We start from the raw sequence: 24,005 nt of genomic DNA on the forward strand, positions 1-24,005 counted from the left end.
TCCTTAATACATAACAGCTGAGTGCTCCCTCCTATTTAGGAGCTAAGCAGTAGTATCTGATTTTTTTTAATTAAAGTATAGTTGATTTACAATGTTGCGACATTTGATTTTTTAGGAGAGGAATAGCCTTTTTTTCATTTTTTAAAACTGAGTTATAGTCATTTTACAATGTTGTGAGATTTTTAATTTAATGTTAAAATTATATTTCTGGCACGTATCCAACTTAGGGGTTTTCATGAGGACTGTCCATCACCCGCAACCTGCCTGTTGGACAAGACTTCTCTGCATCTGTCCTAGACTGTTGTTATGCACTTCTAACCAGTTATCTCCACAGTCTTTTCCAAATGGGGAGCCCAAAGAGACGTTCCCTGGAGATCTTTCCACTGCTATTTGGAGGCTGTCCTCCATGTGACTTCACGGGGTGCTATTCACACAGACTATGGTGCACATGTCACTGGGAATCCTTTAATAGCAGTCCTGCTAACAGGATCAGCTGGAGCTAGAAAATTGATCTTTGAGAGTCTGGGTTATGGAGACACTCAGGAAAATTTCAAGGTACTTGAAATGCCTACGAAGTGTCCTATTTTCGTCATGGTAAATAGATGGAATGGACAGAACGGGACTAACAGCTATTTCTCCAATAAAACAGAGAAGTCCCCAGTGGTGTGTGGGAGGATCCTCACCACTCATGACAGCCAGGAGTGCCCTTTCCTCCCCAGTCTGCAGTCAGTGCTGCTGGCAGCCTGAAGTCAGCCATGGTGGGAGTATTTACACCACAGACAATGGCAAATACTACAAATTGAGCCCCCGCCCCCGCCCCGCCCCTCCCCAGAGAGCCAGCTGCTGAAAATTCACCAGCACACCACTGGGTACCCCAAGTTCCACCTGTGCCTCTCCCAGAGGGAGGCTGCATCCCTGCAAGGGAAAGAGGTCACATCCCCTTTTAAATGGGAATTATACTCGCCATATTGTTCCTTTAAAAAATCCAGATGTTTGTCCCTCAGTGTCTAAATAGGGGGAAAGAAGACTGCCATTGACTTTATCACAGCTCACCATCTCTGCCCTCTGCGAACAGTAGGAGGTGAAAAGCCTCTCCCCCACCCCAGCACAGCCCCCCGGCCTCACAGTTGCTGGTTGATGCTCGGAGGCCCCCTTGTCACAAATAGCCCTTCCACTGCGGGGGGAGCAACAGCCGCTCTGGGGAAGGCAAACGGGGGCGGGGGCGGCAATTTGACGATATGTATTTAAAACATGCATACTATTTGACCCAGAAATTCCACTTCTGCAACTGTGTCTTAAAGATACAATCAAAGATGTACCGAAGTGCCAGGCAGTTAACACTCCAAGAGTAAACCTCAACCAAGAGAAAGGGAGGTGGTGAATGAACACGCAGGTTCCCGGGCCCTCACTGGGAGAAGTCAGGGATGTGTCCCACAGAGTCTCAGGGGGTCCTCAGGGACATGGAGCCTCAGTGGTCACCTGCTCATTAACTGCCTCCTAATGACTCTCCCCCTTCCCTCCGTTTCACTCCCCAACTCCCTCACCACGCGTCTTAGGATCAACTGCGAAGTAACTGCGTGCACCCAAACTCTTGCCTCAGAGTCCGTTTGGGGGGCAGCCCACGCTAATGCAGTGTGTGCACATGTGTGTGTTTAAACACACAAATTCATGCGATCCACCCGTTCAAGGACAGGCCTTTTGTTCAAGGACACCTGCCCGGAGTTTTCAGCTCTAAACCAGGCTCTGCCAGATGGGGCCTTGAAGGCAGGGCAAAGGTCTATCCTCAAACGAAGCCAGTGGGCTCCCAGGAGGAAACATCTGTGACATGACTTTCTTACGTTAACAAACGTATTTTAAGAGGTCTGAGTCTAATGATGGACACTCAGATTACTCTTTTGCCCCCTTTACATTTCTAAAAATTACTAAGGATTCTGGGCATGTCGGAGATTATTTCCAGAAGTCCCCGTTCCTTCAGAGTCCTCTGTCTCACAGCTCATTTTCAGAACACAAATCCTTCTCTCCCTCCAGTTCTGCTCTTCAGCTTGAAACTCAAGCCCTGCTGAACTTCAAGCAGTATCTGACACCGTAGTTGCTTTAAATCGAAGGGAAAGGCGAGAAATTCAGTGAGAATGGAGAGTTCAGAATAGCCCCTTTCGTGAGAAAAAATATACAGCAGGGAAATCTCAAGTTATGGCTGGTAAATCTGTAAAGATACGGGGAAGTCAAGAGACTCCAATCCTATGCAACAATCCTCTTGGGTAACTGAAAAACGCCTCCAACAGAGGGAAGAAAGGAAGGGGAAATAATTCATGGAAACCTAAAAAGGGACCTTAAGATCAGCTTAAGCTTAGGAAGGGTCGGAACAAAGAAAAACGCTGCGCATATGCATAAAGTCACAGTGTGACCAAAACATAATACGTGTTTTCATTAAGTACATGTAAAATTTCTTAAGGCCGTATAATTTTCATCAGACAGCCGCAGGTAATCTCATCTGATGAGGGTATGCTTCGTAGGCCACATTTTTTCCTAAAATATTTTCTAAAAATACTGGCTCAGTTGCCTCCCTCCGCCACCGCCCCAACTCCCCTGTCAGAACTGTATGAAACAGGATACTGGATTAGGCTGCCAGATTCCAGCGTAAATAATGTTTACTTTCTGAGACGTGACAGTCATAACTGCAGCCTTGGGAGAAGGATAAAGAATGAAGATTCTAGGAAAGAGGAGATGACAAAGCAAAAGAGATTTTGTCCTCAGGATAAAAGTACCACAACTGTAACAACCTGTGGAAGGATGTGTCTTTGGTATCTAACAGAGTGAAGCATCCACACATTCAGAGGAAGTCTCCACTGTGAAGTCTCTGATGCCTGATGAGGGCTGAGCTACACCGGAAGGGGCGGCCGCATGCCTGACCTCACAGGGCTTGTCGGGTGTGAATCCTCTGAGTGGAGGAGGTCGGGCGCTTCAACTGAAGGATCCCCCGCACCCACGACACTCAGATGGTTTCTCTCCAGCATGGACCCTCCGATGCGGAGTAAGGGACGAACTCTGGCTGAAGGGGTAGGGTTTCTCTCCAGTGTGGCCTCGTGTATGTTTTATGAGAGCTGAGCTCTGACTGACGGCTTTGCCACACTGTCCGCACATGTAAGGCTTTTCTCCAGTATGAGTTCTCTGATGTTGAATGAAGACTGACCGGTCACTAAACGCCTTCCCGCACTTGTGACATTCACAGGGCTTCTCTCCAGGGTGAACAAACTGATGCTCGATACAGGATGAATTGTGACTGAAGGCTTTGCCACATTCATGACATTCATAAGGTTTCTCTCCAGTGGGCATTAGCTGGGGTTGAATGAAGTTATCTGAACAAAAGCTTCCCCACATTCATTGCATTCGTAGGGTTTCTCTCCAGCATGAATTCTCTGATGCACTGTAAGGGCTGCGCATCACCCAAATAATCATGGAACATTTTTCTACAGTCACCACATTCATAAGGCTTCCCTGCGTTTGGGATTCTCTGGTGTTGAGTAAATGGTGTATTCCAAATTAAGGCTCCTTCATGCACTTTATAATCCCTCCTGCTGTGAACACTCTGATGGTATGAGTTCCAGCTACACATTTTCCTATCTTCATAAGACTTCTCTCCAGTATCTGTTTTCTGATGTTCCGTATGAAAATTCCACTTAATGCTCACAACAATCATTCAAGGTAGGGACAATAAACTTTATTCAAAAGATAACGAACAGGAGGTGCAGAGTTCAGCAACTTGCCCATGGCCACATTCCTGAGCAAGACCAGTTTCTCACAATGCAGATGCATGGGTCTTGGACATTCATGCACTCCCACATTCACACAAAGTCTACACAATGTTCCATGGAAGCAACCTAAATGTCCATTGACAGATGACTGGACAAAGAAGTTGTGGTATATTTATACAATGGAATACTACTCGGCCATAACAAAGAATAACATAATGCCATTTGCAGGAAAATGAATGGACCTAGAGATCATCATTCTAAGTGAAGCAAGCCGGAAAGAGAAAGAAAAATACCATATGATATCACTCACGTGTGGAATCATCTCTTTTTAAAGACAAACAAGTGGCAGCTTAGAGAGTTGCAGTAAATAGCCCAAAGTCACACCAAAGGAAAAGTGATGTTTGAGCCAAGAGCCCAGTACCATTTAGTTGACAAATCCTGTGATACGTTCACTATATTCTGTCAAATTGAGAAGGGGATTGTCATCTGCTGGAGGGAAATATACATACTATTAATGTACCAAACCACTGAGTCTGGCTGAGCTACCACTCGTGCAGAGAGACCCCTTCAGCTGCTTCATTCCTAGAGACTATTGCTGCTCATCGGGAACGCCTGAGGGTGCAAACCCACATTTACGTTGTTAGATTTTATTATAACATGTGGTGTCTTTTCATGCTTTTCCCATTTGACTTTCTACAAGCACTGTCAATCTAAGTTCTGTAACTTTTATTTCTCCATAATTCTTGGTTGTTATTTCTTAAAATATTTTCCCCTCCCTGGTTATTTCTTCTTTCTTTCTAAGACTCTCATTGTATGAATATCTAGTCAGTCTCCATACTGCTTAACGTTTCTTTCACATTTTTTCAAGGTTCTCTCCCTTCCTGATCTCTTATGGAAGAGTAGAGTTCCTCAACCTGATAGCCCAGCTTTCAATTCCCTGTTCAGTTTCACACATTCTGCTAGCCAATCAAGTATTGGCCACTATGATGGGTTCCTGCTTAATATTTCTTACGTCCTCCTTTAACTCTTTTAGGGTATCTTTTTTAAAATACATACATCTTGAGCTTTCTGGGATAGAGGAGTAGGAAACAGTAAGGAGGTGCTTACTGGATACTCAGTGATGGAAGAGATGGCTAGATTTAAGAGCAAAAGCTTTCAGAATAGCCATTAAAATGAGATACAACACCTGTCTTTGAGTCTTGATTGACTAAGGGTAGTTGTACACAGAGACTCAAAAACAAAGGGGAGAACCCCTTGATAAATAGCAGTAAAGCAGTTTCAGTAAAAAAAAAAATTTTTTTATTCTAAGCGGCCCACTAATTCTGTGTTATCTGTTACAGGTCATTCAGACCATTGTTTTTCTTTTATAGCAATAGAATACATCAGATATCTTATTTTCCCCCTGTGGGTCTATATTCCCCAAGCCCAGGTTATAAGCTGGTAATGTAGGGAGGGAAGGGAACCGAAATCCTGGGGTGTTTCCTATACCTCCTTCAACTCACCAGGAAGGGCACAAGCTGTGGATGAAATATCTGTATGTATGTGGGGAAGGGAGCAGGGCTTAGGGAAATTTGAGTTATTTTCAAAGCAGAGAATCTATGGTGTTAAAATTGGGGCAAGATCACTGTCCATTTACCACCTTCCTCCCTACCAGGTGATCTTATCCCACAAGGAACCTCTCTACCTCCATCTCTTCTTTGCAGGAATCATCTGGCTCACTGCCTGTGTATCTGCATGTGTATGTGTGTGTTTGGGTGTTTGTGTGTATCAGGGTGGGAGAAAGGTGGATAAAACCCTTTGAGATGCATCTTCTTGTGTCTGTTAGTACCCACTCCTCTCCCAGCCCAGCTCTGAGGCTACCCAGTGCAGAGGTGAACGAATGGGCAAAGATCTCCCCGGGGGAACGTGGCAGTGAACAGAAAGGAGCACACAAAGCACCAGAAAGCACCCCCCACTCCCTATAGCGCCCCCTGCAGCCCCCTTGTGGCATCTGGAGGCTTCCATCGCTGCTGCCACTCCCTCCCCACCTACACACACACACCCCTAGGACCCACTGTCGTCATCTGTCTCCCGGAGGGTTTCCAATCAATTTTTCAATACTTTCTCAACCCAACAACCTCCCTCCTTCCAGAGGCATCCGGCGTTTGGGGCAAGGAGCTGGCCATTTATGTTAGGATGCTGTGTTATTTATCTTTTTCTGTGTAACAATATAACTATACACTTACTGGCTCAAAACAGCACACACCTATTAACTCACAGTATCTGTGGGTGACGGGCTGGGTACAGGTTAGCTAGGTCCTCCGCAGCTGGCTGCCAGAGTGTCAGCCGGGGCTGGGTTCTCATGTGAAGGAAAACTCCACTAGGAATGATCCACTGCCAAGCACCTGGGGCTTGTTGGCAGGGGTTAGGTTCTTGTTGACTGACAGTTACTTGTCATCTGGGTCTTCCCAACATCATACTTGCTTCCTCAATGCCAGCAAGGAGGACTTCTCTATCAAAACAAGCATTAGAATCATGTCATCTTTGTTGTGTTCTACTGGTTAAAAGTAAGTCACAGGTCCTACCCACACTCCAGGGGAGGGAGGGGGTTACACAAAGGTGTGCATACCACATAGGATAATGGGAACTGCATAAGAGGTGCTTTCTTTTGGAAACTAAAAATCGTCTTTTCCCAAAGTGTGTGAAAACCATTGAAGAGTTTTAAACGGTAAAGTGACATCTCATTCTTGCTTTAGAATGATTGCCAGCCAGAAACGTCGGGGGAAATTGGAGGGAAAGAAAATCTGAGTCTGGGAAATCAGTTAAGAGGCTGGTTCCGTAATCCTAGTGAAATGTTGGTGGCTAGAACTAAGGTGATGCTGATGCGAAAAGAGAAAGAAGGACAAATTGGAGAGTTTTTCAAGAAATACAATGAATAGGATTAGACGATAAATGGACAGTGAGGGTTGAGGATACTCCAGCTCTGGCTTTACGAATGCGTTTGTGGACAATGACATCATTCACTGAGACGAGGGGGCGGTTTAAACATACTGTTTGAAGTGGGTACGTTTGTCCAAAACAGAATTAGATTAACCTTGTTCCCTTGAGAGAGTATCTCTTGATAAATTTCAGTTTTACGTTTGCAAAGAACCTGTTGCTCAGATGTGTTGCAACTGGTTGAATCTTCTTCAACTCACCTGTCTCGCACGTGAATCTTCAATGTCACCGGTAGTCTGCGGCCGCATGAACATCGGTTTGCACAGCACGCCTCTCACATTGTTTGAAGGCAAAGGATGAGTTTGGGGAGGGCAAGGATACGAGGAAAGCCGTGTGCTGTAACTCTTACACTGGAGTGATCTAGGTAGGACGCCTCACAGCCCCACGTGCCGACCAAGCGCGGGGCCGACAAAGACGCGGTTCCGCGGCTCGCGCTCTCGCTTGTCCGCGGGATCCCGCACAAGCGAAGCGACCGCTCCTCTCGCGAGAGGGACGGAGACCGCGGCTCCCCCGAGTCTCCGAGGCGCGCCACGCGCGCTCCCACCTGCTGAGGAGCGGAGTCGGGCCACGCCCGGGGGCTTCTGGGAAACGTAGTTCCGGGCCGGACGCGGCCCGCCAGCCGTGCCCCCGCTCTTGCGCATGCGCGGGTCCGCTGGCCAGAGAAGTTGGCAGCCTTTGTCAGGCCCGCGGTGGGAGGTGAGTTGTTGCTCCGGTGCGACTGCTTGCGCTCGGCCTCGGCGGCGTCCCCGGGGCGTCAGTCCGCGCCGAGCCGGGCTGGAGTGCGCGCTGGAGGAAGGGGCGTCGAGGGCAGACACGAGCCCCACCCCCGAGGCCCCGGGGGGCGCGGGTCCGAGTCCGGGCGGTGGGCGGGCGCGGGCTGGGGGCTGCGTCTGCGCGCCCGCCCCTAGGCTGCAGCCCCGGCGCCGGCTTCTCCCGCCGCCTGGTCCCCGAGCAGCTCCGAGCGGCAGCGCCGGGCGTGTGAGCACCCGGCCTCAGGGATGCTGTCCCGGGTTTCCAGGTTCAAGCTCGGGACCGGAGCGAAGCCTTTCGGAGGAGCCCGCAGAGGGGAGGCAGGAAGGAGGACCACCAGGCCTCGGGGCTTCCCACTCTTCTGCCCGGAGAGGTCTGCCCGGGGGGGCCGGGAGGAGGTGGTCACCATGGAGACAGATGTGGCCGAAATGCCCGGGAAGAGAGGTGAGAGGTGCTGGTGCCGAACTTGAGCTGTGGGCCGGACCAGGTTCTGCCTCCTGAGCGGGAGTCGGTGGAGAGGGCTCTGGGCAGAGCGCTGCCGTCTTTGTCTGGGGATGGCCGGGCTCTCTGAGAGAGAGTGGAGGGCTTAGTGTGGGATCACCTCCCTTTCCACGCCGGCTGGGTGCACAGTGGGCCCTCCAAAGCCGCCCCAAAATGTAAGCGAAACGTTAGCTTCCGAGACTTGAGCATAGCCTCACTTTTCCTCACACCTTTCTCCTCCCGGGTGATTATAACCATCTTAACCTTTGTCAGTGGGTCTGAGAATTTAGCTTTTTGGTTGGCAAAAGTATCTTCCACCTGTTATTCCCCTTTGCACAGTAACCCTATGGTTTCAGTAGAGCAGATATTTTTGTTTTCCGTAGGAGAAAACAGACAGAGGAGTCCCTGACTGACACAGGCTCTCCTAGACCAGCCTTTCTGGAAGTTTGGTCTGTGACCTCCTGCACCAGAATCCACACCCTGCCCCGACCTGGGCTTGTTAGATTTCTAGATTGTACCCCAGGCTCAACTAGTGATAATTATCTGTGGCTGGGATCCAGCAACCTACATTGGAACTAAGCATGCAGGGTGATTTTTTTCAGAATCATTGAGCCTGTTTTTCCCGTTTTAATTTAATGTAAATTAAGCTCAGAAAAAAAACTTAATGTCCAGACCAGAGAGTGCCGTCTTCCAGGATGTGTTATGATTCTGGCAACTGGATGAATTTAAGCCCCAGGTAGCAACACTCCTGGACGTTCTCCATGATCCTGGGTTGTTTCAGGCTCCTTGCAGTCGCAGTGTTTGTAGGGAGCACCATTAGTGTGATGGCGGGAATTTTAAATGTGTAAATCTAAGTCACAATCTAGATCCAAGCCCCATCATTACTGCTTTCTTGCCCTTAGCTCTGTCTTCCCAGGAGTCTCCATTCTCCCAAGAGAAGAGCACAGAAGAGGAAGAAGTGGCAGCTCTGCACCTCACAGCCAGGTCCCAGGTGAGAGAGTCTCTGCTGATTATTGAAACGCCTCGTTTCTGGACTACAGGTGTACTCCCTGCTTTCTGATGCAGAGCTTCTGTGTCTGCTGGAGCCCACCTAGAGAGCTGAGTTCTGCTGCTAAGAGACCACACAAGTGAATAACGGACTCAGTGGAAAATGTTTTCTACTTCCTCTTGGTACCTTCTCCATCTAGTGTTTACTGTCACTAAACAGGCATGGAAGCTAGTTTCTGTGCTTGGTATCTTGGGAAACTAATTTAAAAGACAGTGTGGTTCATACCCCTTAGAATTTATTTTTCGGTTGGGGAAACAGCATGCACATGACTGTTAAGTAGGAGTTTAAGAAAGTGCCTTAAGTACTGGAGTGAATTATGAACATACTCAGTGCTCAGGTGGTTCAAAGAAATGCTGGAAAAGGAAGCCTAGGCAAGGCTTAATTTAAAGAGCTAGAATCCAGCCCTCTGAGATGATGAATGCTGAAGTATTTAAGAGGTGGACTGTTACCAGATTGCAGCTTTACTTTGCAAACTCCCCCTTCCCCCAGGGCAAGTATTATGGCTTGTTGAATTGAAGCGGTAGTTGTAGTCTGTGGGTGATTAGTACATCCATCTTTCCACTTTTTGTATGTCTGAAGATTTTTATTAAACGAAGCTGGGTAGGAGGAAAGAGCTCCCTGTGATGTGTGTCATACCACAACCCAAAGATTCCTCAGCTGGCCTCTCTCTTCGCTACAGTTTAACCGAAAGTGTAAAAAGTAGACATTGCACATTGCTGCTGTTTGTAAGAGTGGTTTCTCAGGATGCTTCTGTACTTATGTGCCTCCACTGGGTTCTCGAAGGCCATATGTTAATATTGAAGACTTTATTAGTCAGGAAGCTTTAAGCTGCAGCTGATGGAAACTCAACTCAGACTAGCTTAAGCAAAAAGAGGTATTTACTGGGAAAGGGTGTAGCTCAGTGGTAGAGCATGTACTTAGCATGCATGAGGTCCTGGACTCAATCCCCAGTACCTCCATTAAAAATAAATAAATAAACAAACAAACCTAATTACCTGCCCTCCCCAAAAAATAATAAAATAAAATAAAATAAAATAAAATTTTAAGGAGATATTTATGGACTAATATAACTGAAAACTCCAGGTCTGGCTAAAACTGAGCTCCAGCAGCAACCTAACAACCCGTTCTCCCCGTCTCACGGACCTTTCCTTTTCTCCCTGTGGGTTTTGCTCTCAAGCAGGCTTTTCTCCTAGTGCAGGCTGGCCCCAGACAAATTTAGGCTCACATCTTCCGATACTGAAGATCAGGGAGAAAGGGCATCTTCGCTCCTGGTCATTTCAGAAGTCCTGAGGTTAGCTCTTTAACAGGCATTAGCCCCGTTCTTGGACCATTGTTGGCCGAATCTGGGTGTAATGGTCAGAGTAGGGAAATAACCTGCACAGACACATGCACATCCCACCCATGGGTCAGAGATGGAGTTAGTGCTCCCTGAACTGCGTGGACTAAAGGCGGCCAGGCGCAGCAGCCCCAGGAAAATCAGGGTGCAGGTCCCAGAAGAAGGGGGAATGCTTTATGCATTTCAGCACTTTGGTATTAGATTCAAGACTTGTCACAGCTTCAGGATGGGTTAAACCTTTTACGGAAATTTTTAAAACTGTCCTTTTTGCATTGCATTAGATTTTGTTTTTGCTAATATTCCAACTTTTTTCTTACTCGAATTTGCCTGGGCTATTTATCTTTTACTTACTAGATTTTTAAAAATATTAAAGTTTTAATTCTTTCTCATTGTAACCGGGTAAATGGCATAGACACCTATAAATATAAAAGTGTATTACTCATACTTACCTCCCCAAATTCAGTCCCCTCTGCCTACTGAGGATGACAGTTGGGTGTATATTTTTCCACATGTTTTTGTTGAGTTTGTACTACTGTATTTAGACATGTGGTATACTGTATTTCCTTCCATTCCCCCAGCCCCAACTTTGGAGATTTTGTTTGGGTCTCCTTTCTGTAAAGAGGACGTGGCTATTTTAAGAAACCTTTTCATAAGGGAAATTAATTTATTCACATTAATATGATTCCGTGTATGTTTCACATTTTTCTTGTCATGTGATTTTTATAATTCTGCTTATTATGCTTTGTTTATTCTTTTGTATTTTTTTCAGCCTTTTGTGCAGTAGCTTGCATTTTTGTTATTCTATTTTTTTTCGATGATTTGGAAGCTGATTCCCACTGAGTGTCGGTTTAGTTCTAGATATGCAGCTTGTAGGATCAAAGTCATTTTTTCTCATAATATCTTGTCTACTTAGTTGCTACTTACTGATTTTTACATTTTATGTTATTTTACAAGGATAATTCTTATTTTTTAAGTCTCAGATTATTTCCATTTTTGGAAACTTTACTTTGAAATAATTTTAGACTTATAGAAATGTAGCAAATGGTAGAAAGATTTCTCATATGCTCTCCAAATTCTTCAAAATTTAGCATTTTACCTCGCTTTATTATTTTTTCCCCCAAATCAGGAAGTTATCATTGGCACAGTGCTATAACCTACTGCTCTTATTCAGATTTCCCAGGTGTCATAGTTTCTTATTTTTCTTCCCCTTAATTTCTGTTTTTATCCTATAATTCTTTCTGCTTTCCTTAGTTGTTAGGTTCTTTCTCTAATTTGACTTGTATGCTTTGTTCATTTAATCACATTTTTTTAATGAAATGGAAACATTTCCTTTGAGTACAATTTCAGCCATTTGGCTTTGATTTTTGTATTTTATTTCATTATTATTTTGAAATTTTGATATATTTTTTCAGTATCAGTTACTGCTCTGTTCCATTTCTGTTTTAGAATTTATTAACATTTACTTTGTCACTTTTGCAAATGCTTCATGAATATTTAAATAGAAGATGTTTTCTATCCAGCTGTAGCATTTGGTGTATATTTATTTCAACAACCTGGAATGTTGTTCCCATTCTCTTTGGCTTTATGGAAAGAGAAACGTTCAGTGCTGACATGTATCTATGTCCATATAGTTTTTGTACTTTTTCTGTTATATAAACTTAATTCTGTGGTATTTACATGTAAACATTTATTTGGTCTATCTGTACCCTTAATTAATTTGTTGCTGTCATTTTCCGATTTAATGCTCTGTGCCTTGACCTGATTCCGTGCTTCACCAGAGATGCCCGCTGTCAGTCTGTTCATTCCATGACTTCTCCAGTCACAGGTTCTGTAGAGATTGATTTTTCTTGAGGACTCACAAGGAGAATTATTCATGCATGCCTTTTTTCCCCTCCACCTACATTTTGCTTACTTTGCCAGACTACATTGTTGACTCAGTGGTTCATGTTTTAAGTCTTTATTCCCCAGAAAAATTGCAGTCTCTCCATGGAGAAACCCTGCTCTTCCTTCTTACAGTTGTCATGTTGACAGTGGACATGGCACATAATTGATACCCAGTGACTTTACGCAGAATGTTCAGAATCTGAACATGTTCGGATGCTTGTCATTTATCACAGTCATTTCTCCTGTTTGAATTTATCTGTGCCTCTGCTCCAGGGCCAACAGAAACAAGGGGGTGAGAGGAAGATGACTGAGTGAGAGACGGTGAACAAAAGCATGTTTTGTGTCCTAGGCACCTGTGACGTTCAAGGATGTGGCCATGGACTTTACCCCAGAGGAGTGGGGGAGGCTGGACCCGGCGCACAGGGACGTGATGCTGGAGAACTACAGGAGCCTGGTCTCACTGTGTAAGGACGGGCTCTCCCCGCGACCCGCAACACGCTGGGGAGGGCATCAGCACTTTATTGAAAGTGAAGTAGCTGAGCAGAACCTTCACTCTGGCATCCGGGGGTCGGAACGTGTTGATCCCTTTGGGCCCAGAGGAAATCTCTTTCTGCTCTAGGTTCTTGGTGAAATGCCTGTGCTTGCTTTGGGTCAGGAGTCTTTGGATTCGAGTGGCAGAAACCAGACTTACACTAGTTGAAAAGGGACCCAGGGATACTGTCAGGAATCTCTTTTGTTTATTTATTTTTTAGTCACATGGCTTGGCTTTGCCCCTTGTTGGCTTTATCTTAGGATCTCCCCCAATGGCTAGATGGCCCCTGGCCGCTCTGGGATTCCATGATTCTTCCAGTTAGAGCACTGAGGCAAAAAAGCTAGTGCTTCTGTTCTGGAGATTCAGGAAATTGAGCCATGTGTCCATCAGTGAAACAATTACTTGAACGGGGAGGTGGAGTATGCTCTGGCCAGTTTGGATCCTTTGCCCACGTGTGTGTGTGTACGTGTGCGCTTGTGCATGTGGGCATGCGCGCGTGCATAGCACATGTGCAGGTACATGTACGTGTTTACATGAGGGGTGGAGGGAGCGAAGTTGGCTCCTCCCAAACCTCATGTAATACATTCCCTATGAGCGTTGGTTCCAGTAACTGAGAAGGAAGAAAGGAAAACCATCAGAAGACAACCACTGGATTCCACAGTCCCGGCCACGTGGTGGTGCCACTGAAGTCCCCCTTTGCCCAACTCCTTCCTCAGTCCAAGCTGAGGTCTAACCTGCAAGGTCTCGCTGGAACTCCTACAATAAAGAAATAAAGAGAAAGTCTCTTCTATTTCTACAGGTGCAAAGATTTGTCTACTCAAGTGCATGTAGACTTCCTTACCAGGCCCAGACTCTGGCCGCACCTGTTTGAAGCTTCACTCAAAGGCCTGCCCTCCCTCATCCCAGGTGTTCCTGTAACAGCCTGTCTTCTCTGTAGCTCCAGGGTGTGGGGCTGCGCTCTAGGATCGACCTTGGTGCCCATCACACATAGCTAAGTCCCTTTTTTTTCTCTCTCTCTCTTTCTTTTTAACGAGCAGGGCTTCCAGTTTCCAAAGCTGAGCACTACGATTTGGAGAATGGAAAAGATCCCTTGGTGCTTGAGAGAAAAGCGCCCAAAAGCAGCTGTTCAGGTGAGTCAGGTAGATGGGGGCTTCAAGAGGAAGAGCCCTGTGGGACACTGAGGAAGTGGCGCTTCTCAGTGCCTGAGAGAGAACGCTAGGAGTGCCGAAGTGCTTTTATTTTCTAAATGTCTTATGTTAAATTATGTCGCGTTTTAAATACATACGAAAGTCAAGGAAATAACACCAGATCAAACACATGCTAATGTTTGCTTCCTTTCGCCTTTTCTCTTTTTTCGTCCTTTTTTGTAATGTGAAATAGATGTACAGTTCTGTGAATTTTCACAAATTGAACACATTCATGAAACTATCACCCAGATCAAGAAACAAACTTCCCAGCACCCCAGAAAGCATCTCTGTGGCCCCTTTAAGTTACCTCCCTCCTTCCAAGGTTTGCTTAACTTCTGACACCAGATCAGTTTTACCTGTTCTTGACCTTTATTATTTAGACAGTCACGTTGTGTGTGCTCGTGTGTCTGGCCTCCTTCCCGGAACGTTACTGTGACATCCGTCCGTGCTGTTGCGTGTGGCTGCAGTCTGCCCATTCTCAGTGTCGTCCAGTCTTCCATCGCGTCACCCTGCCCGCTTGTTTATCCCTTCTCCCGAGGTGGCTCGCGGGCGTCTCCGGGTTTGGGCTGTCTGAGTAGCGCTGCTGTGTGCGCTGTTTCCCACGTCCCTCGGTGGACGCAGGCGCGCCCGTCTGTCAGACACGTGCGTACGAGCAGGATTGTTGGATCGGGGCAGGTGCTGTTCACTTCTGGTAAATCTCACCAAACAGATTTCCAGAGTCACTGTACCAACCACGTTCCCACTAGCAGGTGGGAGGAGTGGGTGGGTTCCCCTTATTCTGCATCCTCACCAGCACTTGATTATCTTCTACATTTTAGCCATTCTTATAAATGTCTGGTGTTTTCCAGTTTTTAAGAAATAAAAAAAGGTTACAGATTTAGAGTTCTTACATTCTCTTTCCCCCTGGAAATAACTGGTTGGTGCAGTTGGTGTGAGTCATTCTAATGTCTGTGTGTGTGTAGACACACACATGCCAAAAACAATATGTACATACAGTGTACTTTTTCTTTTACAACCCAATTTTTTAACCCTCACATTGTATTTTGATATTAATCTCTATTAACACATATAATTTGTGTTTATGCACTTTAACTACTATGAAATAAGTCCAGTTGTGTGAGTAAACTGTGAAGTTTATTTTCACTTCTTTGCCATTAATTAGTAAAAGAATTGCAATGATCATCCTTTTACTGACTCCTTACGTTCACCTCGAGAGCTGGGTTAGGGTAGATAACCAGAATACGCAGCACTGGACCTTGAAGTATCACATGATCAGCCAAGGCCCCACCACAATCCTGGCCAATAATTGATGCTCTTAGATGTAGTAATTTTTGTCAGTCTGATGGATATGAAATGATGTTTCATGTTTTTTTAATTTACATTTCTCTGGTTATGAGTGGGTTTGAGTGTTTCCTGTGTTTATTAGCTATTCACATTTCCTCTTTTATAAATTACCTGCAGTTACCCTTTGCGTGCTTTAGAAAGTGGGCCATTCACATCTTTTTCTTGATTTCTTAGAGTTCTTTATATATTTTAAATACTAATAGATGGCAAAGGTACCATTACAAATCAGTGAGAAAAAATTGGTTCTCTTAGTCTGACGCTTATTTTATTTTATGGTGTATTATACAAGCATAATTTAACATTTTTAATGTTAGAAGATTTATCTTTTTTTTTAATAGTTTTTGCTTTTTGTGAATTGTCTTCCTTATTCCAATGTCAGGAAGATAATCTGTACTTTATTCTAAAATGCTTGAGCTTTGTTTTAAAGATAGTATTTTTTTTTGTATATGGTGTGAAATAGGGAACTAATTTTATCTGTTTTTCCTACTTAAAGCCAATAGTCCAATGTCATTTATTGAAAATGTATCTTTCATCACTGATTTGTGCTAACTCTTAGGTAAACCCAGGTCCCATGCATACTTGGGTCTGTTTCTGGAGTCCCTGGTTACGTGGCTGTCTGTACTGTGATAACCTATTGTAATTACTACACTTTGTAGTATGTGTCTCTCATAAAGAAAATCTTCCCTTAATATTCTGTTTTTTAAATCTTCTTGTCCTTTTGAATACAGAGTTATTACATCCGCCCCTGTGGACAGAGATGTGTTTCCCCTTGGAGGCCTGTCTGTTTCGTGACTTGCGTGTTCACCACCCTTCTTTTTTTTGTGGGAAATACTGTCATTTTCTTAGTGATCTACAATAACTCGTCATGTATGAGGTCGTTAATCTTTATGTTACAGATGCGCCTTGTAGTTTTTGCCTTTCCATCTGGCTGTGCTTCTTAACATACAGACTTAATGTATCACAATCTTGTGTTTCCTGTCTTTTGTTAGCACTTAGAAAGTCCTTTCTCATGCCGTGATTACAAAAATACTTGCTTCTGTTCTCTTCTTTTGTCCTTTCATTTTCTTTCCCCCTTTTAAACCTTTAATCCATTTGGAATTGCCTCTTACTTCTCTGGTTCTATCTGCTTGGCTGTCTCTTCTGAACCATTAAATATTTGAGCTACTCAAGGTTTGGTTGGAATCCCCCTCCCCTCAGTACCTGGAACCATGGCCTTGAGTGGCTGCCCGGGTCAGGAGGTAACAGGACTGGGGTGGAGGGGGTCGAGGGGGGGCCTCGGGAGCTGGAATAGCGCATGCCTCGACGGAAAGGGGTCCCTCCTGCTCTAGGCTGGCAGCCACAGGAAGCGGAGGTAGTAAGTCCTGTGGGCTCTGTGGGGAGCGTGGCTGTGTTCCAATAAAACTTTATTTAGACCTGGGTAGTGGGCAGTAGTTGGCAGCCTCTGCTCTAATTGGTCATCACTCTGCATGCTTCTAGTTTTTTTTTTTTAAGAAGCTCAAAATTTGAATTTCTGTGTGAAATCTTGCTATTTTTAAGTGTTGGCAATTGGTCTCAAAAATTGTATAAACAGTGTGGGCCAGACAAGACATACCTGAGGGTCAGTTAGTCCAGCTGGCCAGCTGTGTGCAGCCTCTGCCTCCTCCTTGGGCGACTCGTCCACTCCCACAACCCAATTACCCTCTCTCCCTGGGTGAATCCCAGGTCTGTGTTTCCACCCCAGACCTCCCCTTGGGGCTCCTGTTCTCAGCATATTTAAAACTGAATGCCAGATATATGCCCACATTCTCCATCCTCCCAACAGGATCTTTTTCTAGTAATTGTCTTAATGACACTCACCACCTTATCAGACTGCATAAGCCAGAAATCTATGGACAGTCCTTCAACTGCCCCTCCCTCCTTTATCCAGTTCATCACTGTGTTCATCTGCTCAAGGTCTAAATATTTCTTCACTGTTAACATCCCTCCATCTCCCTTTCCTTTGCCTGGACTCCTGTGATAATCTCCCTGATTCCACCTTTACCCCCATAAACTCCTTTTTTTTTTTTAATTTACTTTTTTAAAAATTTTTTTGAGGGGCAGGTAATTAGGCTTATTTATTTTCTGATGGAGGTACTGGGGATTGAACCCGAACCTCCTGCACGCTAGGCAGGCGCTCTACCGCTGAGCCATACCCTCGTCCCTAAGCTCCATTCTTTACATCACAGTGAGTGATGTTTTCAAAATACAGGTCAGATGCTATCACCCTTTTGCTTACATGTCAGTGGCTTCTCATTGCTCTTAGGATAACAGCCAAAATCTTTGAGGCCTACACCACCTTGCAAAAATCTGTCCTTTACTCATTATTCCAGCATTATCTCATACCTACTCTCCCTCCATTTTTATACCCTTTCTTAGCAACTCTTAATGGTTTTAGCATCGCAGGACGTAATTTAACTCCCAAAATCATTGAGGACCCTGAAGAGCTACTGTTTATGTGTGTTGTATGTACCAATAGTCACTATATTAGAAATTAAAAGTGAGAAAGATTTTAAACTACTGGATATTTAATTTTTAAACAACAATTAGAAACCCATTACGTGTTAACACAACACAATTCTAATAAAAAACAACTTTTCTCCAACAACAAAAAAAAGGGTACTGAAAAGAAGGGCTCCTTTCTGCAGTTTTGCAAGTGTCTCTGATGGATGGCTCGGTGGGAGACAGCTGTATTCTCACCCGCTTCTGACGCAGTTTCTTGTGATGTGGCGTTTTCATTGACCTGTATGAAGAAAATCCAGCCTCACACCAATATTTAATTGGAAAAGGGGGGAGTATTTTTATAGCCTTTTCAGATGATTTTGGCTAGTCTCCTGACACCACACCAAGACTAGGCAAGTGTTAATTTCTTACAGATCAGATCCAATGTGCACCTGAAACCGTATCCATGAGTTTTTCATACTCTTACATTAAAATCTGTTGATCTTTTGGAAAATACTGTTTCACTGAGTTATGCAGATCTTCCAAATATTGACACATCACGTTTGAAAAAAAAAAACACACACACAATTTTCTGTATCACCACTGACGGTATCAGAAAAGAAAGTTTTGGGAAGCTATCAAGTTCTCAGTGGTAGATAAAAGTTTTCTAAAATTCTAATTTCCGCCTGAAGGCACATTCTTTTGTCAGCTTTGAGAAAATACCCACCAAATATCCAACAAAGATAACAGTTGGTCAGTCATTCTTTCTAGTAAAAATGGTGGTCCGTGGAAAAAGTGGCTAGTTCAGCTCTCAAACCATCACACGAGTGGTTTTCCTCAAGACAACCATCCTACTTTGATATGAGCAGACTTGCTTTATGAATATTTCCTGGTCCATCATCCAGAATATTCAAAGGTCATGTGGTCAAGGTTTGAAATTTAATAAATTAATTTTATTATATTAATAATGTTTCCTGTTGTTTCCTCAGACATTTTTCCATGAAACTGGCTTTTTGTTTTTTTTTTTAACTGAGTACCTGGTGGGGAAAAATGGAACAACTCCTAATATATTTGGTGTCTTATCCTAATTTGTACAGAAATTGTGGGCAGTTTTACCACCATTACTTTTGCAACATCAGTGCAAATGTCAAGACAGCAAAAAAGGCAAATAACATCTAAGCATTGTTTTGAAAGTAGTTTTGAAGCTACAGCCTCCCAGGGGCCCGCAGACCGCGCTGTGAGACCGCTGCCTCCGCGCACCAGCGCTAGCTTATCTCAGTTCATGTTCTCGTGATTCAGCAAGCACTTACATAGGGCCTGTGCTGTGTCAGCGTTTTTAAGTGTTTTGTAAATACTCTCATTTACTGCTCATTCAGGTAGGTACTGTTTTCATTCCTCATGAAGTAGGTAGTGTCGTTGCCCTGTCTTACAGATGAGGAAACTGAAGTAGAGTCAGAGTGAGTTGCCCCAGGTCACAACGGCGAGGGAGTGGCAGAGCTGGGGTGGAACTCATGCATTCTGATCGCGGAGCCCGTGCCCTCAGCTGCTGTGCTTTTCTTGAATGTCCCCCTCACCTTGGGGCTTCGGTACATATCATCCCCTCCACCTGGAACGCTCACCTCCTGCTTTTGTTCCCATTACCTGGGACCCCCACCCGAACCCCAACTCCACTTTGATGGCAGCTCCATGATTTACCTCCTCAGGAAAGCCTCCCCTCACCCCTCTATGTTCTTTCACAGCATCGTTCACCTTTTATTTCTTAGCACTTACTGCAGGTGCACTCTTACGTGTATTTGTGAGTGTTAGACTAAATTTCCTCTCCCCTTGTGCACATAGGGGCTGTGTGTGTGTTTTCCCGCAGTGCCTAGCACTAGCGTCATGTAGGACAGACATTCAGGAGGTCATCATTGAATAAATGGGCGGGAGAGTAGATGAATGAACAGAGTTCATTTTGCTATATGGAATGAGGGGCAGGTCTAACTTAATTTTCTTCTAAATCAGAGCACCATGTATTGGTAAAACAAATTATCTCTAGTTCACTGACTGAAATACCACCTTTGTATTGTCCCTAATTCCTATATAGATTTGGCTTTATGTCTGAAATTGCTCTTCTATTTCCCTGGTCTATTTATGTCTTCTTTTGAACCACATTCTTGAAGTTATTTTAGTTTTATAAAGTAGCTTCATATTGGATATAAAAATTCTGATAGCTTGATATCAGATATATTCAGAGAAGTTAGCTTCCCTCCCTGTCCTGTCTCCTCTGTTCTCCATAGGTGACCATTTTTATTAGTATTTCATTTGTCCGTCCTTGGTTTTGGAAGATAGAACCAAATATGTCTGTGTATTTGTTTCCCTCCCCCTTTTTTCCCTGCACAAAAAATAGTAAACTATACGCCTTCCTTTGCAGCTTGCTGTGTTTTTCAAGTTTATTTAATATCTCCTGAAGATCGCATCATAGCGATATGTAGAGGTCATTCTCATATTTTTTTAAGTTGCACGTACTCCATTGTGTGCATACACCACAGTTTAATCAGTTCTCTATACTAGGATATTTGCATGTTACCAGTCTTTTGCTACCTCGGTGTTGTAATGAGTAATAGCCTTGTGCATGTATAGTTTAATACATTTGCCATTGTGCCTTTGGGAGCTCATGGGAGATTTTTGAACAGGGACATATTATGAAAGCATTGTTAGGGAAGGTTAAACTAAATGGAACGCATATTTGGAGTAGAGTTGGTTGACTGGAAACTTAGAAGTCGAAATTGCACTCTACACTAAGGTGATAGCTGCTGGGGTATTTACCACAGCACTGGGTCTTCTATGAGAGCTTGTTCCTCCCCGTCCTGATCTAGGAACTTACTTCCTGTCCACCTGGTGACATGGTGCTTCATCTGCGTCCCTCCTCCTCCTGTCTTTCTGATCATCCTTCCCCTGTTCTGACTCCTGGATAAGCTCTTCTGATCTTTGCATATACTGTGCATGTGTCTCCCTCCATCTGCTTCTCTTTGCAAATCATCTTACAAGAGTCAAATCCACTACCCGTCGAAGTTATGCTTTTCACCTTCATTAACTCTTATCCATTACAGAACTGCCCTTTTGTTGAACTCAGAAAACGAAGGAAATTTGCATTTCCAATTTCTTTCAGACTTGGAGACTAGACCCGAGAGCAAAGATTCCACTTCAGTGCAAGATTTTTCCAAAGAGGAGTCATGCCAGGTTGCAGTAATAGACAGGCTGACAAGGAGCAGCGTCTATGACTCCGACTTGGAAACAGCTCTTGAGTGTGAAAACTGGGTAGAGAACCAGCAAGGAGATCAGGAGAGACACTTGAGAGAAATGCTCGCCCACGTGAATTCACTCCCCGAAGAGAGGGCTCGTGAGCATGATGTTTACTGGAAAAACTTCGGGCAGAAGTCAGTCCTCCTCCCTCAAGACAGAGTTCCCAAAGGATCCTATGCCTTTCATACCCTTGAAAAAAGAATGAAACAGAAATCAACCCTAATGAAAAAGCAGAGGACCTATAAAGAGAAAAAGCCTCATAAGTGTAACGACTGTGGTGAGCTCTTCACTTACCACTCGGTGCTCGTCAGACACCAGAGGGTCCACACCGGGGAGAAGCCCTACAGCTGCGGTGAGTGTGGCAAGTCTTTCAGCCACAGGGCCAACTTAACCAAACATCAGAGGACTCACACGAGAATCCTTTTCGAGTGCAGTGAATGCAAGAAGGCCTTCACGGAAAGTTCATCCCTCGCGATACATCAGAGGATTCACGTTGGAGAGAGGCCTTACGAGTGCAGCGAGTGTGGGAAAGGCTTCAATCGAAGCACCCATCTCGTGCAGCACCAGTTAATCCACACAGGCGTGAAGCCGTACGAATGCAACGAGTGTGACAAAGCCTTCATCCATTCGTCAGCTCTCATCAAACATCAAAGAACTCACACGGGAGAGAAACCCTACAAGTGTCAGGAGTGTGGGAAAGCCTTCAGCCATTGCTCTTCCCTTACTAAACATCAGAGAGTTCACACCGGGGAAAAACCATATGAATGCAGCGAATGTGGGAAAACCTTTAGCCAGAGCACACATCTTGTTCAGCATCAGAGAATCCATACTGGAGAGAAACCCTACGAGTGTAACGAGTGCGGGAAAACCTTCAGCCGGAGCTCAAATTTTGCCAAACATCAAAGAATTCACATTGGAAAGAAGCCGTACAAATGTAATGAATGCGGAAAAGCCTTCATTCATTCGTCAGCTCTTATTCAACACCAGAGAACTCACACTGGAGAGAAACCCTATAGATGCAATGAGTGTGGGAAAAGCTTTAAGTGCAGCTCATCCCTCATCAGACATCAGAGGATTCACACTGAAGGGTAGCCCTGAGAAGTTCCTGAATGTGAGAAAATGTAAGTTGGTCTTGTCTCTGTGTTCGATCCCTGAGTGTTTAGGTAGAAGATGTGTAAGATGCAACTTGAGGACCAGTTCTGTGCGTGTCTGTCTCTATTTGCGTAATACATAGTTTTGAGCCATGAACAGCCTGTGTCTTATATCCGCTGATTTGATCATTCTGAACTCTTCCAGCTAGAAATCTCAAATGTTGATCTCTCACCCAACCCCTGCAGCCCCCAATGTACCCTTCTGTGGAAATTCAGTAAATCCCTGGGACTGGGTAGCAGTACATCCTGTGAAACCCAGGGCCCCGTCTTGGCCACACCCATGCCTGCCACGGCATCTCACTTTGAAGGACATCACTCGGTCGGTTAGGCTCACACTCTTGTCATCGGGAAGATGCAGAGTTGTTCCCCTTTGGTCCCAAGTGGAGACCTAGACACAGGAAGAGTGTCCTTTCTTTTCCACGAGCTACAAAAACCAAAAGATTCAGCGGTTGGAATGTGCTTTGGATTCCCTCCCCAGCCCTGCAGGCTACTATTCCATTTGACGGACATAAAACGTGGGCTCTAATCATGTTCCCATGGTTTGTGCTGGTCACAGACTTAGGTCCCTGTCGTCTCTCTGCCGTGTGCGGCTTCACTTTACACTTGCTTGGAAGTGACCCCGAGGCAGAGGATGGGCCGGAGTCTTAACTGTCGTTTTTGATCAAGTTCCCCTTCTCTCACCTCTGGCATGGGGTGAATTTTCTACAATAAGTATTAGGGAGATTTCATGCCCTTACCTTACTCTGTTCTCTGTAAACTCCGCTGTGCCACTTTGAGAAAAAGCCCCCGGGATGCTGGGAGTCTGAAAAGTTGACGGGTCTGGTGTGTTGTTATCCCTAGGGCCCCCGTCGAGAAGAGCTGAGGCAGCCGTGAGGCACAAGGACACACCTTCGTGTCACGTACGGAACGCGGCACATGGGACAGTGACTGCTGGAGGACAGGCAGCTCCCCGCCTTGAAGAAGTCGCCGTCTCTCGGGCCTCACGCCTTCCCAGTTTTGGTGGCTGTCCTCTGTACGTTGGTTGGTCATAGCTGTACCCCAGAGCCCCCAGGAAGGTAGCAGAGGCTCGAAGCCACGGTGGTCTATTGGCATCAGTTACGTGGGTGACCAAAGACCCGTGTGGTGGGATCAGAAACACAGAAGCAAAAGTTCAAATAAATATTTAGCAAAACACTTTACACACGTCAGGGTTTTTTCTGCTGTATTGTGTGGAAAGATTGTAGAAAAGATGGAGAGGAAACAGTAGTTAGTTACAGGTTTCTTCTTTCTCTCCTAAATCCTATCGTGTTTTGAACATTCAGCAGCCAGACTGTGCTCTTGCCCCCTCCACATGATCTCCTTTACTTCTTTTTTTGTAAGTTAGAAAATTTTACCAAAGTTTAATAGTATAATCTTGATTTTTCAAAACAGCCGCCAGCTTTTCAGCTCTGGACGCGGCGGTTACGCAGCCTCGTGGGACTGGTTCACCAGAACTATCATGCTTCCTCAGGGAAGCGCAGAGACCGTCTTTTTCATCGCCATTGATTCCTATAACCCCCTCTGCAGGCCTGAGTTCTATTACTGGGGAGAAATAGAGGAATAGACTGTGAAGAAGTGGTGGTAGTAGACGTCAAGCTCAAGTATAAACCCAGCAGTGATGGAAAGCAAAGAAAACAGTAGGAAATGGAATGGAAAGGACTGGGAAGAGGTTTTGGAAATAATTCTTTTTAAAAAAAAACACGTTGAAGGGGGCCCAGCTCTGAAGTCAGGGTAGGAGACTGGCCTACCTTGGAACAAAGTAAAAGCGGAGGAGCTGACCCTTTCACCTCCTTGAGAGGGAACTGACG

At 45.0% G+C, this 24,005-nt stretch overlaps 1 protein-coding gene and 2 long non-coding RNA genes across 6 annotated transcripts in view; 1 reads left to right on the forward strand and 2 right to left on the reverse strand.

Moving 5' to 3' along the window:
* LOC140686027 (uncharacterized) overlaps positions 1–7,237 on the reverse strand; it is a 9,779-nt gene extending 2,542 nt beyond the window's left edge. The window contains exons 1-2 of one of the 2 annotated variants that reach the window (XR_012059452.1): positions 6,929–7,237; positions 6,010–6,243 (exon numbers count right to left, since the gene is read on the reverse strand). This is a non-coding gene — a long non-coding RNA (uncharacterized lncRNA). Of the gene's footprint in view, positions 1–5,997; positions 6,244–6,928 lie in introns of both variants that reach the window. The other variant, XR_012059453.1, reaches the window with a different exon arrangement.
* A 73-nt stretch (positions 7,238–7,310) lies between these two features.
* LOC140686029 (zinc finger protein 286A-like) overlaps positions 7,311–24,005 on the forward strand; it is a 37,530-nt gene continuing 20,835 nt past the window's right edge. Inside the window, exons 1-7 of one of the 3 annotated variants that reach the window (XM_072938453.1) lie at positions 7,317–7,424; positions 7,747–7,922; positions 8,861–8,949; positions 12,576–12,690; positions 13,796–13,888; positions 20,895–22,149; positions 23,020–23,357. In XM_072938453.1, coding sequence (XP_072794554.1) covers positions 7,886–7,922; positions 8,861–8,949; positions 12,576–12,690; positions 13,796–13,888; positions 20,895–22,120 — 1,560 coding nt within the window. In that variant the 5' untranslated portion in view covers positions 7,317–7,424; positions 7,747–7,885 and the 3' untranslated portion in view covers positions 22,121–22,149; positions 23,020–23,357. Of the gene's footprint in view, positions 7,425–7,506; positions 7,923–8,860; positions 8,950–12,575; positions 12,691–13,795; positions 13,889–20,894; positions 22,150–23,019 lie in introns of those variants that run through there. The other 2 variants (XM_072938452.1, XM_072938451.1) reach the window with 2 other exon arrangements.
* On the reverse strand, positions 17,966–23,155 carry LOC140686031 (uncharacterized). Its single transcript, XR_012059456.1, has 3 exons — positions 22,917–23,155; positions 22,378–22,603; positions 17,966–18,047 (listed from the first exon to the last, which is right to left on the reverse strand). It is a non-coding gene; the product is annotated as an uncharacterized lncRNA (long non-coding RNA).

The sequence above is a fragment of the Vicugna pacos genome, chromosome 16, assembly GCF_048564905.1.
Source record: "Vicugna pacos chromosome 16, VicPac4, whole genome shotgun sequence".
NCBI lineage: Eukaryota > Metazoa > Chordata > Mammalia > Artiodactyla > Camelidae > Vicugna > Vicugna pacos.